Raw genomic sequence first — 15221 nt, 5'->3', positions numbered from 1 at the left:
AGGCAGAAATGAAACCCTGCCTTGCTTCAGAGGAAGAAGGGACAGCCAGAGGCGACAGAACAAACTGTTGTGCAGACGCTGGTGCCACCGGAGATTGCAAAGAGACGACCTTGTCACCAGATGAGGCTCTCCGAAAGCTTCTTATCCTGTCGTGCCGAGCTTAGCAGCAAGTCTGTCCCAATCCCGGTGTGTGGTGTGTGACCTGCTCCTCAGGCCGGCCACAAGTGTGTGCACAGGGGAGGCCGGCATCAGCCGTGCCTTCTGCATCCTGCTTCTCCTCCGGGAGGGGAGGCAGCGGGAGCGGCTCGGCCATGGGAAGGAGGAGGTTGTGTGCTTGTGGGCTCGCTGTGCTGTTCAAAATTAAAGTTGACTGACTTGCGTTTCTACAGGTGCAGGGTACAGCGAGTGGTGCGTGCATGGTGCTCAGATAGAAGCATTTTCTGGATGTAGAGCGATGCTCTCCTACATGCCCCGCTCCCAGTCAGCTGGGATTCCTTCTCGAGCCTGGGTATACTTTAAAATACCCATTAAAGTGCACTTTAAAGAATCCCATGTCTTATCGCCCTTTAGGAGTTTGTCTTCCATGTGCACCCTCTCTGACAAATTTTATGGGAAAAAACCACTACATTTTATGTTAGTTTGGGGCTTCAGGGTGAACACGCCAGCACCTGCACGGGGAAGCATATGTGGAAAAAGGAGAGGAGCTCCACACACCGTGTGTCCCGCACACACACCTGGCCGGCACACCCCTCTGCCCCAGGACGGACCGCTCACTCCCGCGTCCGGCCAAGAGAAAAACGAAGGGCAGCCCTGTCCGGGGAGCCACAGCTGCCCCCGCCTCCCGGGGGAGGGCCGGGGCCGGGGCCGGAGCATCCCAGCGCGCCTGCGGGGGCTCGGGGGGCGCATCCCGGCGTTGGCGGCAGCCCCCGCCCCGCCAGCCCGCCCAGCCTGCGGGACGGCAGCGCCGCCGGAGCGTTGCCCTTTTAAGCTGTGGCCCCGTTCGCCTCCTCCCCGGCTCCCGGAGGGGCTCCGGCAGCCGGCACCGACCGAGCGACACCGAGCGACCTCCGCGCCCGCCTCGCTCCCCGCGGCCGCGGATCGGGCAGCGCGGAGCCCCAGGGCGGCGGCGGGGCCGCGGCCACCGCGCTGCCCCTGCCCTGCCCCGCTGCTCGGGGACCATGGGATGCTGCACCGGCCGCTGCACCCTCATCTTCCTCTGCACTTTGCAGCTGGTGAGTGGAGCCGCTCGGGATCGGGGGGAGCCGGGGGGAGCTGCGGGCTCGGCTCCCCGGGACGGGGCTGGGAACAAAAGCGCCTCGGTGCCCGCTGCCCCGGGCAGGGCTGCGCTGCCCCGAAACTTCGGCTCGGAGCAGCGAGGTGCAGGGATGTCGGGCTGCGCTCCGGGAACGCTGTGCTGCGCCAGAGGGGGATTTACCGGTGCTTAAAACTCAAAAAAAGAAAAAAGAAGGGGAAAATAATAATAAAAAAAGAAAGTAGTTTTCAATTCATAAGTTTGTGCTTATAAAATACAACTGAAAAAAAGAAGAAAATTACTCTGTGAAAGGAGTCCCGGCGGCTCAGTTGCGAACCAAACCAAACTTCGTAGGTGCCAAAACCCAGCGCTACCTTCAGCCTCTTTCATGGACAGGTCCACCTGCAGCTCACCCTGGCCGCCCACATCCCACCCTGCTGGGGTTTGTGCTGGCTTGGAAGGAATAATTTCAGACCTCCTCGGGATGAAGTGCTTCGATAGAATGGGCTATTAATACACATCATAAACTTCCCAGTGTGCGGAGAGTGCGGTCCCTGGTGGGCACGGGTCGGTCCCTGGCGGGTGCGGGTTCCTGGTCCTTGTGACATCTGCATAGATGATAAACAAAGGTCTGGTTGTTCCCCGAGTGTCTGCGCATCCAGCCTGGATCTAGAGGGTCCCCTTCTTGTCAATAGCTAATGGGCTCCAGGGCTTCTCCAGCCTTAAAAAGGAAATGACAGCATCTAGGGTTTTAATTGCACTGCTATCTCCCAAATTCGCTTTATTTCGGAGCGTTAGCAGGGCGCAGGAAAGGGCAGGCTTCCTGTGAAGTTCTTTTCAATAGTTTGCTGGTGCCAAGGGGTGAGTTTAGTCAAAACTCTTTGTTTTGGAGTTGGGTGCTGTTGACAACGTTTCTTTTTCTGCAAAGAGTCAGGGAGCAGACACAGGACTGAAGGTGGGAGAGGAAAACTGGGAACCTGCTAGTTTTGAAATGATACCAATCAGCCTAAAATGGAGAGGGAAGAGGGTAGGAATGCACCCCTGTGAACCCAGGCTAGCAGAATCGGAAGATCAGTGTGGAGGGTTTGACTCATGGTTAAACAAAATGCAGAATAGAAGTGATGAGGTTTTCTCGCACAAAGCATCTTGCTCAGCATATTTATGAGTGAGTTGAATGGCTGGGGAGTGTATTTAGTCTCCTGGATTATTTCTTTTGATTTTTCACCCGTGATCACACAAGAAAGAAGCTGCACCCTGTATTACGTTAGAAATTGGCGTCTCAGCACTCACTGTCTCTTAAACCCATCACTGTGTCATCCTGCTCTAAGCACACACTCTCACACTAGAGGAAAAAAAAAAGGGGGGGGAATGAGAAAAAGAAAAAGCCATGAGCTGCTGGTGCTGCTCTGATTCTGACAAGCGTGGGAGTTTTCTTGTATCCAAGATACAGGGACAAAGAGCCCCCAGCATTTTATTTTCCTTAAGACCCTCCTCCTTGAAGAAAAGAATCAGTTTGGCTCATTCTTAAGCAAGTTTGGATGCCTCAGCCACAGCGATTTCCCATGGCACTTGCTGGGTGAATTGGTAGAGCTGGAAAAATGTGAACTATGGTGAGGGAATTTCTGGAGCTGCTCTCTGGTGGGGGTGAGGTCAGGAGATCCTGGCCAGTTCCCAGCAAGAGCTTGGGTGAGGGTGAGCTCCAGCGTGGTGCTTTTTTATTTACTTTATTATTTAATTAAGCAAACTTTGTAAATCATCACATCACTTCCACATCCGCACGGCCAAGTGACGCGCAGGACTCGCTGCTGCCCAGGGTGGGCTCTGCTAAGACAAAACACTGAAGCAATCAGGCCAAGATCATCAATAAATTATAATGACGTGAACTTCCTTTGTTCCTCTCATGTCTCTGCTCAGCTTCATTTGATACTTTGAACCCTTCACAGCCTTCCCTGTTTGTTGCCAAGCTCTGTGTCTCCCACTGCTGAAGTCCCAGGGGTGAAATTCTGGCTCTTGTGTGGACGTTTTGCCTCTGACTCAAGTGGGGAGAGGATTTCGGTGCTGGGATCTCCCACTTCACTTCTGCAGCACACCCCTAAGATCTGTTACATGTTCTAATGTCTGTTCCTCAAAGCTTCCACGGGGCTTTTTATATAAATGATGAATGGAAACATTAACAACCCCCCAAAAACTCGAATCAGGGATCGGAGTTGCAATGCTTCATGTCGATTGTTTTATTATTAGGTGCAAGAGGTTGAGTGAGCGTTTGGGGAAGTGTTTGCACACTGCAGTCTAAATGTTTCCCTGGGGAAAAAAAAAATTTAAAAAAAGGGGGCAGAAAACAAACAGATTCATCATTTGCAGTGTGTGCTTCCAAAGAAAAAGTTTGTGCTCCAGCCGGAGAGCAGAACAGCGTGTGAATTGAAGGAGCTGCTACACAATGTGAATACCAACGAGCTGCTCAGCCCCCCACGGGCTGAGCCTCGTGGCACAGGGAGAGCAGGAGAGCGTTTGCATCTGTCTGAAGGAAATCAGGGCTGACTCCCCAGCGGTTTGCTAATCAAGGGGGGAGGGAAGGCTGTAGTTTGAATAAATAATTCGCCGTGTTCCAATTTTAGATTATTGTTTCCTTGAAGCGTCCACGTTAGGCTCGGTGCTTTGCTGAGCGGTGCTGCAGGGGAGCTGCAAGAAGGTTCTGGCTCTCCCTCCCTCTGTCCTGGTGCTCATCCCTGGCCCTAATCTTTACCTTTTTTCCACCCCAGCCATACCTCCAGCAGCAGTTTGGGTGAAAGTTGGCCCAGATCAGGGCTACCCTGCAAAAGGGCTTATCTATGGATGGCATAGAGAAGGACCATCAGCAAAGTGTTGGGGGGTTTTTCCAGGGTTTGTTATTTCCAAAGGGGAGTCACCTCCCCATCCTCGCTTTGCCCAAACACCTCTGCCCTCCAGGAGCTGTTGTCACCTGCAGCAGACCAGCCCTTCCTCATCCCTCCCAACTTTTGGGCAGACTCATATTAAGAAACAAGAGCAAAGTCTAAGTGAGCCACAGGCCTCTCCAGGAAAAAAATAATGAGGTTGTCTGTCAGGAAACCTCTGTAGTGGGTTAAGAAATGCCCCTTGCAGGAATTAGAATTGAAAAAAGTTTGCCAAGGGCAGGATTTCCGATCCTCAGTGGAATGAGGCTGTCACACCCACCAGTGGGCTGGGTAGGTCCTGGTGAGGAGCCACAGACCAGGGCTGTGTCTCAGGCAGGGAGATATTAAATAATCATTGATTTGCTGCTTTCCTCTCAGCCAGTGTGAGATTGCACCCAACTGGTGAATTTTCTGGAGAAGTAAGTGCCTGTGCACCGGAGGCACTATGTGAATTTATTTCCACTGAGCATGGAAAAAAAGCCTCGCTCCCTGTCCCTATAAATCAAACAACTGTAGTTTCTTTACATTCTGTCCGTGGATTGAGAGCTCAGATGCCAAGCAAAGCCTGGAGACAATTTTACAGATACATTATAAATCCCCCTAGAATAACAGCATCTAATGGAAAAAGTGACTAATACTTCAAATGAGCACAGAACAAGGCGCTCTGGGACGGGGCTGCACATCAACACTAACCAAAAGTAACTATATACACTTATTTATTTATTTACTTCCTTGTGCTCTCTCTCTGCCTCGCTCCTTTCTTAGTGATTCCTTTTTAATCTCTTACAGAAGAGGGTGACCGGTTCTGGAAGCTATTTGAAACCAGCACAGATCCTTCTCTAACTACTCTCTTGAAGTGGTTATATTGGTTTGATCGAAGCATAAAATGAAGCCGAGCATGTGAGGAGTGAGGGCAGAAGGGGAGTGTGGCAGGCTGGCAGTGGGATGCCATGGAAAGGCCAGATCTGGGCAAAAGTGAAGTGTGAGTTAAAATAGTTGGAATAGAGGGATTTTTTACAAGGGCATGTAGTGATAGGACAAGAGGGAATGACTTTAAATTGAAAGAGAGTAGGTTTAGATTGGATATCGGGAAGAAATTCTCTCCTGTGAGGGTGGTGAGGCTCTGAGAAGCTGTGGCTGCCCCATCCCTGGAAGTGTCCAAGGCCAGGTTGGATGGAGCTTGGAGCAGCCTGGGATAGTGGAAGTTGCTCCTGCCCATGACAGGGGGGTGGAACAAGATGAGTTTAAGGTCCCTTCCAACCTAAACCATTCTGTGATCCTGACTGACCCATCAGCACACTGGGCTGCAAGGGGGAGGGTGGCAGAGCATGTCCCTCTGCAGGGACAGGAGGAGACAGGACTGCAGTGTCTGGAGGCTGTAGAAATCACTCTCTTGGCTTCCTCCTCTCCACCCCAGGGATCATTTGGGCTGGAGGCTGGGAGAGGAGAGCAGGACTTGTCTCTCCCCTCCTCTGCAGCTGCCTCTGGAGCCAGGGCAGTCAGGCTGCCCTGAGGGAGCTGTGAGCCTGCACAGCTGCCGTGTGGCTGAGCACAAAGCCTTGGGGGGAAGAGCAGGTGCAAGGGGAAGCACAGCGTCCCTTTGCTCATCATTCTGCTCAGGACCCTTCCAAAATTACCTTGTGCTCTCCCCAGCTGTTTATCTTCTCCATTAAATTCTTAAATTCTAACCCCTCCAGGGAAAGGGCCATCTTTGGTGCACAGCACCCAGCTCTGTGATGGCTTGAAACTGTCCTGAAGTCCTTGAGCAATACTCCAGGCTAAATAATAACGTAAGACTAAAGACTACGTTTGACAGATGCTGTCTTCTCCGTGTCTATTCTAGACAAAGGAAAATTAAAGCTGTGCCAATAATAGAGCTCGTCAGCATTTTCCACTGAAGTTGACTTTCAGTAGAAACCTGGGGATTTGACTAAATGAATATTTTCATGAGAAGTATCTGCTTTCCATAGGCAATCCTGACTTTTTTCTCCCAAGTTTTGGCCAGAATATTTTGGCAAAAAGTCAAAAATGTGCTGGCAAATGTTTGCTGTGCTGGCAAACATTTTTAATTTTGTAGTGGTGGAGCTTTTCTTACAAAAAGTTGAATTTTTTGCATGAGATTTTTCTTTTCTTCCCCCGTTTTTCCCGAGCAGCTGGAGCCAGTGCACTGCAGCACAAGGGAAGAAGAAGGGAGGAGCAGTTTGGGGTCTGTGTTTCAGGCGTGCCCAGGTCTCCTGGCTCCCCACATCCGCCTTTCCTATGGTGGTGCTGGAGATTGCAGATGACTCACAGGAACCGTGTCCTCTAACCAAACCCACTCAGACCAGGAATGAAATTTGGCCAAAGCCAAGCCGAAAAAGCAGCTGAGGGCAGGGCAGTGTTGAAGTCAACTCTCCTTGGAGGACTGGGGTTTTATTTCGGCTGACACAGTGTCTTTGTTGACCACTCTGATTTTTTCCCGCTCACTCTCTCCTCTTTTGGCTTCCCCTTTTTCTCTCAGTAGAAGAAGGGAAGGTTTTCCCTGATGGGGACCCTCTCCCTCTGGCTGGTGTGGGGTTAAGGGAGCTGACGTTGCTCCATTGTGTGCTAATAATATATGGAAACTCGGATCATTTTGGCCGGGGTGCAAAGTGGAGCTCTTCCAAGAATCCGCTCCAGGGGCCCTCAAGTATGAACTCTTGGAGAACAAACTGGAAAACAAAGGCCAGATTGTGATCTCCTTTCCTCCAGGAAAACCCTGGACTAGCCCATTGCTTTTTGAGCACTTAAGAAAATGCATATTATCCAGCGAGCAGCAAGTGCCCCAGCTGTAGCATTGCCTTTCCCATTAACAAAACGTTGTGTCTGAGGTCAGTAGAACTGAACCTTTCTTTCTTGTTAAACCCCTCTCAAAATCAGGGATAATTTGTGATTTCAGGTTCCCTTTGTCCCCACCCCTCCTGCAGTAGATGTGATGAGCAGGTTGTGTCTCTATGTTTCAGTTTGGTAGAAAAAGTGTTTTCAACCAAGAGGAAACTTTTATCTCAAAAGCAGCACATTCTTCACCCCTTGCCTGTCTAAAGAACACGAGGAGGGAAAAATGACATTTCTGGACATAAAAGGAAGAAAATACCCTGGCATTTAGCAATGTATGTTGAAAATTATGGGGGTGTTTATTGTGCCAAACCCCAAATATTTTGAACTTTTACAGAAGCTTGAAAACACTTCTGAAAAAAGTTGAAAAGTCTCCCTAAAGAAGTTGGTTTGTTGTTGCTTTTTCACTGAGGTTGTGTGCCCTGGATGTTCTCACTTTTTGAATACCTCTGACATGACCATGTCTCCCCAAACCCAGCTCATGGTGAGGTTTAAGGAGAAAAATCCTCAAAGGGAAGGCACAGGTCTGGGTGTTGCTCAGGGTGGTGCTCTGCTGCAGTGACTCATCTGCTCACAGTGGTTTGGGGTGTTTTTGTTGCAGAAGGAAACTCAGTGAATAAATGGCCTGTGGAAATCAGAATCTCAGATATTTTGTAATTGTTCCAGAGTCATAATATTACCTCAAAGTTCATGAGGTTTCGGGCTACGAATAAACAACTTCTGCTTTGTTTGTTTATTGATCTTTGGTAAGAGACAGAATCTTATTCCACCTTCTTCTTGCCAGGGATAATAGTAGGGATTACAGAAGTATGGATTAACAGGAGTAAAATGTCGAAAATCAGTAGTAGTAAAGTAATAATAGCAGAGTAGGTGGTAATAACAGGGAGGAGAAAAATGGAAATGATTGAAATACCTGGCAGAAATCTCTGAGATGATGTTTCAGCAGAGTTGCTGCTTCTCACCAGCGTGTCAGAATTGTGTCCTACCTTGATCACAGAAAAGTCAATGGTGTTGTTGCTCTGGCTCCTCCTGCCTTAGCCAAGCCCTGGCTCCACATCTGAGAGTCCTTGTGAAGAACAAAAGTTTTATTTTGCTCTGTGTTCTGAGGCTTCACAGACTATGGAGGAGCGAGCAGCAGATCTCTGCTGGGGCAAGATCAATATCTCCTCCCTTGACTTTGCTGTAGCTCATTAACATCAAATGTCTTTTCCAAGGGGTGCTTTTTGGTCTGTTTTCCACAAGGGCTTAATTGCCATTTTCCTGGTGTCTGTGGCTCGTTCTTAGCACAGCTGCTTTAGTGTCAGAACATTGGACACAAATATGTTGTTTATCAAGGAAGCGCACGTTTTCCCAGATTTTCTCTCAAAGGTGAGAATTCATGGAAATCAGGAGCACAGCTTTTCTGATCCCCTTTCCCCCATCATCCATCAGGTGCTGCTTGGGTAATTCCAGGTTTAATAATTGAGATGTCAGATTCCCTGACACCTTTGGGCTGAAAGGATGATGGTGTGGAAGCGGTGACCTCGGCTGCCATCTGCCTGGGCCTAATGGAGATATACTGTGGGAATTGAGGCAGCAGCTTGTCCTCATCACCTGCTCGAGGCGGGCAGACGTCAGGACTTGCTGTGCCAGCTTCCTTTGCCACCTCTCAGTGACTGGCCAGCCCTGCAGGCAGCTTCCCACCTGCTCCCCAGGCTCTCTGTGGCCAGCAAAATATCTGCTTTCTTCCCTCTTTCCTTTTATTTTTTACCCTCCATTTTTACCTCCATTGCTCAAAATTCAAGAAAATCAGGAGCAGTTGGCCAACAGTCACCTGGGCTAAGAGGAAAGAACAAGAGTTGAACAGTACTGAGGATAGCTCCGTTTCATTTCTCCTGAAGTCCTAAGACCTTATAAAAAATGGATTCAGGTGCTCAGATGAATACACAGTTACAGCAAATATATAAAACCTGGGAAAATGCCTCCTGTGACACCTCTCAGGGGACCAGGAACCTGTCCTGTGTCTGTGGTGACCCTGACAGCAGCCTTGGACCCATTAAAGCATTTGGTGCTGATTTACATTTCCCAAATGCTGTTCCCTGGGGACAGTTCATCTGTGAGCACCATTTCATCTGAACAGGAAGGTGAGAGAGAGGACACTAAAGAAGGGGATGGAGCATTTTTTTGCCCACACACAACTTATAAAATATTGAGTGTAGCCTTGCATGGTGTGCTCTGAGTGCTGTGGTCATCCATCATGGGTAAACAGGCTCCCCACAATTTACAGTTTGTCACTGTCTGTCTTCAGCTCCACCTGAACATTACCTCTGTAGCAACCAGAGCTCAATTTCAGCACCAGCATGGTCGACCTACTTGGAGATCAGGAGGAATATTAAGTCCTGGCCTTACTTAGGTTTGTTCATATTTAGGAAGTTTGGATGTTATTCTACAGTAACAGAAGCATTGTTAGAAATGGCATCTTTGAGTTGAGAGAACACTGGGTTCTACTTTAAGGTCTCCAAGCAAACTTCTTCCCTACCTGAAGCTCAACAGATGGATGGTGCTTTTGTGGAGGGAATGTGGCAGGGTCTTTGCTTAATATTACTGCTATGGTCCATATACTAGGGAGAGTGTAACTCTGTGCTGTGGGGCTTGGGAGCAACCTTTCCTTCTTTGAGAGATGCTGGATCATTGATACTCCTTTAAGAACTCCCACTTTGGTGGAGGCACCACATCCAAATCTCCTTGAACCAGGATGTACTCATGGGCCCTTAAAAATCCCCAAATTTTTCTGCTTCTCTGAAAAGGAATTACTGAGTGAAGCTGGTTAGAGGAAAAACTCCTCTTGAATCAAAGATCCACCTCAGCAGGACAAGAAAGAGCTGGCCTGGCCCGGCTGTCTTGGACCTTCATTTAAGGTCATTCATTTCAAGAGACCTTGGAGGCGGCACAGACCAGAGATAAGTGATTGCCAGCTCACAGGCTCACAGAGATAAGGACCAGGCCCATGGGCTGATAAACTTCATGGAGAATGACCAAGACCTGAGTCCTGAGTCTTGGGCAGACTCCCAGAACCACACCAAAACCCAGAACACCTCTGATGTTCTGAGCCAAACCTCTGCTGTTCAGCTGCAGCACAAAGAACTCCCGCAGCGGATCCCTGGAGGGCGGCGAAGGGAACCTCCAGATCTCTGGCCAGATTTGAGGACTGTGCATTTAGATAACTTGCATGAATATCTGAACTAGTGGTTGTTTAGCCGACACAAACCCAGTTCCCAATCCACCATGGCTGCTGGTAATCCAGATTTCCATGTGGGAGATGGGAATGGGCTCTGACAGGCTGCTGGCACCCCTGGCTCCAGCAGCAACACTCTTTTTGTGATATCATTGTGGGAAAGGCAGTACACCTGCTTGAATTGTGGATGTACAGAATTAGGGGAGAAATCTGATTATCCTAATTACTCAGAAATGCTAAATATGTGCAGAATACTGTTTGGCTAATTAGCCTGGGAGACTGCTGGCTGTTCAGCAGGGAGCAGGGTGGGTGCTGGGAGAAGTGTGATGGGAGTTCACAGGCTGTTTTGTGCCCCTTGCTGTCTGAGCATGTGGAGAAAAGTGAGCTTGGATGCTTGGAGATGTGATTGCCAAACTTAAAACAAATTCAAAAGCTGGGAAAGTACAATTTGTTTTTCAGATGTCTGACACTTTTTAGGATTGTGGGTCTCCCAAGTTTCCCATCTCATTATTTTGAGCAGAGACATCTAAGGGAAGGATGAATTTGCCTTGCTGGAAACAGCTGATGAGAGACCCTGCACAGCACCTTCCAGAGGGATCTGTTCTACTCCTTGTCCTGCCTTGTGCTGACACAGGCACAGCCTCAAATGCTCCTGAAGCCTCAGGAGACCATGATGTAGTTGATTCTCTGAATGGTGCTGCTTCGTTTGCATTTAATAAGCTCATCTGCACCACTGAGGGGGTCTTGTGGTCCCAAATCTGGCCTAGAGGGGGTCTTGTGGCTTTCCCCAGAGGCACAGAGCAAGTCAGGCAGGTGCTAAGCAGGATGGAGGGTGGTTCATGCTTAGATCCCAAGGTATTAATCTCCACATATCCAGATCCAGGGAACCAGACTGGTTCCTCCAGCTGTGTGCAGGACATAGATCCACCAAGGAAACCCTGAGGCTGTTTGGGAGGGCTGCAGGGAGGCTGGGACAGGTGATGTGCACAGCTTGGTCCTACAGCCAACACAGCTCTGCCATCAGGCCAGGGCCAAACCCCAGATCTTCTGGCTGTAATCAGTGCCCAAAACTCACACTCATCCATGTCCCCTTGTAGCTGTGCTTCCCCATGTCTTTAAATAACCCTGCCTGGCTTTTACTCCTGACCTAGCAGAGATGAATGTCCACCTCAAGCTTTTCTGGAAAGGTTCCCCTTCCTGCTCCTGCGAGCTCAGGGTCAGTCCTGTGCTCAGTCCAACCCAGCGTTAGCTGGGGACTCCACTGGGAGAAGCTACAAAACATTTGGGCCTCCAGGGCTGCCACTGAGACAGCTTAAAGCTGAGTTGTGTGACAGGGAGAAAGAATAGATGGGGTGATAGAAAAACTCTGCCTTGGCTTCAGACAATAAAGACTGTGTCTCTCTTGTGATGAATAATGGCTCTTTGTTTTATTCCTTAGATGACAGGGCTGTTAGAACTGCTGAGAACTGTCCCAGTGCTAAATATATGGGTGTGCAATAAAGGCTCTGCAATCCATGAACTGAGACTGAATGGATACTTGAGTGAATCATTTCAAGTACGATGAATTTCTGGAGCAGCTCACAGTGACAGGAGGTGGCAGGGCAGTATCCTCTAGGATGCTTTCCTTGCATGAGGCGTATCCCAGGTTTCATGGCTGCCAACTTTTTTTCCTCATGAAGCTTCCCTTGGCCATGTTAAATTCCTCATTCCCAGTTTTGGCCACTAACCTCTGAACAAAGGGCGTTTCAGATGGAGCTCCAGGGTTTGGTGCTGAGACACTGTCCAGATTTTCTGTCAGAAATCCCAGAATCCAAATCCTGGCACACTCAATGGGAATGAAGCAGTAAACCCCAAGTTCAGCTATAGGCCAGGGCTGAGAGCTCATCAGAACCCATCAGAAATAGGAGCCTGATACAGTAAAGAGGAAAATGCTGCATCTTCCTGCTGCAGTGTCATCAGGCTGGAGGAAGAGGTGATGCACAGTTGTCACTGTCTGGAGTCACCTACGAGTCCTGCCAGATTAAATTTCCTTGAAGTTCCTTTATGTAACAGCAAGGATTTGAATTTCCATAATGTGGATTAGCACTTTTCCATTTTAGCAAATCTTTGCAGTCAGACCCACAAGCAAGAAGATCAGAGCACTTAGAGGGAATAAATGCCCAGGAAGTTTGGAGTAGGAGCAAACCAAAGATGCCATTGTTCCAGGGATTAGGAGTCATCTCACACCTCCAAGGAGAGGTGTGGATGAAAGGTGTCACAAGCTAATAGAGGACAAATCTTTGTCCCTTTCCATGGCTGAAGGAGACGCAGGAGTCTGTGGGGGCCCCATGGGTGAGCTGCTGGTTGGGACTCAGCCCCTGCAGGGTCACCAAACTCCTGCCCTGTGGAGACACAATCACAAAGATTTGCTGCAAGTGAACTTTGTTCTCCAGAGCTGCCAGAGTGGCATCTATTGACCAGCCTCTATTTTCAAAAGGAGGGGAAAGCGGAAAAAGAGAAGGAAAAGAGAAATTCAGCTTTGCTGTTGAATAAACCATGAGCCATTGAGGAGCTGCATGTCTGCAGCAGGGGAGGGGCAGGGGCAGTGCAGAAATAAGGGGACAAAAATGTCATGCAAAAAATGAAGCACAGGAGGGGCCTGGCCATTGTGTGACACTCCTGGAAACCTGGAGAGTTCGTTGGTGGGAGGCCAAAAGATGTATACAATGAAAGAGAGACACTCGAGTGGACTGAAAATGCAAACAAATTGGGTAGCACAATGGAGGAGATAAATTATGCTCATAAAATAAACAATGGCTGAGGGCCACTGGATAAACAGTTACATATAATAACACCAGTGTTTGTCCCAGCCATCCTAATTGGGAGGCTGGGCAGCATCCGATGAAAACTCTGCCTTGCACATTTTCCCCTTCTAATGAGGAAGATTTTCCCTCCCCCCCTGGAAGCCTCTTCCCCTCAGTCCCATTTAGCAGCAAACTGAAAGGCCTGGTTTCATTCCACTTTCCCACAGCAAACTCATCCTGGCAGGAACTGCATTAAGGGGAGCAAGTAGAAAATGATAATAAATTGAGGACTTGCTCTTATTTCACCTTGTGACAAATCTGTCCAGTGGGTGACTCAGGGAGGGCGATAAGAGCAGGGACTGGGCTGCTGCTTTCTTTTGGTGCTTGGTCATGTGGAAAATAACCCCATTCTAGCCCTCACTCAAAAGGGCTTTCCTTTAAAAATAATGCTTTTTAAAAGGCACTGAATCCCTATTTACCCTGTTGGAAAGCCAGCAGCTCGCCTCCATCAAAGTGAACGTCACGGCTCTCATTTCGTCTTCCACTTGGGCTGAGGAGCAAAAACAAAGCACCAAAAGTGAGGTGGTCAATGCTGTCAGTGCCAGTGGGAGAATTTGGTAAACCTTAGTGGGTTTTCAGCATGATTCTGTATTGCTGATGAACCCCTGATGAGAATCTTTAGTTTTGTGAGCTCCTCTCAAGTACAGCAGGAAACGCAGCGGTGTAGGGGACAGTGGGCATGAGAAAACCACAGTGACTTCCCCCACAGCCACTCTCATGCTGTGAATCCCAGAAAATGCACCCTGGAGCCCTGATTCCCAGCACTCAGACTGTGTTTTGCAGCAGAGCTGTGCTCTCACCCTTCCCTGACTGCCCAGAGCAGATTGCAGTTCCCAAACTGCTCCATCATCCGTAGAGGAGAGAGGCACATCTTCAGCCTCAAATTGTGCCTAAGCTTTTTGCCAGCTCCCTCTTTAGATATGTACCTAATTAATCTGTTTGAGCTCTTTGTGTGTTTCTGTTTTCTTGCTTTTATTTGAGGAAAATAGAGCTGGGGTTCTGCTCTGCAGCCTGCACTGCTCATGGGGAGGTGCAGCTGAGGAAGAAGCTCAGGGGGTGCTCAGCCTTCCTCACCTCTGAGGGACCATGCTGAGGGTGCTGGTGACTCCTGAGATGTGGGTGACAGCTCAGAACTCATCTTTGATCACATAAAATTGGCTCTGCCTCCTGGAAAGGCTGGAAAACTGGAATATCCCTGGTTTACATGCCTTGAGGGAGGCAGGGAAAGCCAGGGTTTTTACCTGTAATTGCTAAGGTAACTAATCAGTTGCTTAAGCAGGACTGATCTTCCAGAGAAGCAATCAGATGATGAAAATCAATAGTGATTGATTCATTTTCTATCCACTTACATAGAGGGAAGTTCTTTGTGGGGATTGTGGTTATTGGAAAATTCCTGCAATACCCCGAAAGCCTCTGACAGCCTCTGTTTTGAACAAAATCGTTGTTTTCCTGTTTGTTCCAATTTAAAACTCTTCCTGTCAGAAGCATTTTACTGGAACCAGAAGCTGAACTGCTAAATGTTTTTCTTGTCCAAAATACTATTTTCTTCCCAGTTCTTTTTCATTTTGTGCTCTGATGACAGGCCTGGAAATTTGCTGGTACATTCATTAGGGGAGGGTTGGTCAGTATTTCTTCACTGATATCTATATTTCAACTGGAAAAATGGCTACGTGTTTTTTCCACTATAATTGTTCATTTTGCCTTTTTCTTTTTTAACTGATATAAACACATTTTTGCGTTTTGGTTGGGGTTTTTTTTGGGGCAAAGCACAGACATCAGTGTTACTGGTGATGATGATTAAAACCCAGATGTCACTTTATATGATGATAGTGTGGGTGAAATGCAAACAAACCACTTGGCCTGTTTGCAGCCCAGCTCCTAAAATACCTCCAGCTTCTCATCTGGGGGATGCAGGCAAGGGAACAGGGAGAGTTCACCTCTCTGTTGAGAATGTGAAGAGAAAGGTGAGGGGTTAGGGTTGGTGCTGCTGGCATTATGGAAAGTTCCCAAGCCTCCTTTTTTGCCACCATGGGCAGGTAGGTGTTTAAAAACCCACAATGGCAGTGAAGTTGCTGCTGGTGCTGAGGCAGGATTGCTGGTGTGGAATGTTACAGAGGCTTTTTACAAACAGCACCCAAGTTTCCAGC

At 48.6% G+C, this 15221-nt stretch overlaps 1 protein-coding gene across 1 annotated transcript in view; it reads left to right on the top strand.

Annotated features, from left to right (window-relative positions):
* The first annotated feature begins 816 nt into the window (after positions 1 to 816).
* The window catches only part of NKAIN4 (sodium/potassium transporting ATPase interacting 4), a 49413-nt gene continuing 35008 nt past the window's right edge, over positions 817 to 15221 (top strand). The window contains exon 1 of the mRNA XM_063404321.1: positions 817 to 1232. Coding sequence (XP_063260391.1) covers positions 1179 to 1232 — 54 coding nt within the window. The 5' untranslated portion in view covers positions 817 to 1178. The remainder of the gene's footprint in view (positions 1233 to 15221) is intronic.

Source organism: Prinia subflava, chromosome 8 (assembly GCF_021018805.1).
Source record: "Prinia subflava isolate CZ2003 ecotype Zambia chromosome 8, Cam_Psub_1.2, whole genome shotgun sequence".
NCBI lineage: Eukaryota > Metazoa > Chordata > Aves > Passeriformes > Cisticolidae > Prinia > Prinia subflava.
This window is presented reverse-complemented; position numbering and strand designations above follow the sequence as displayed.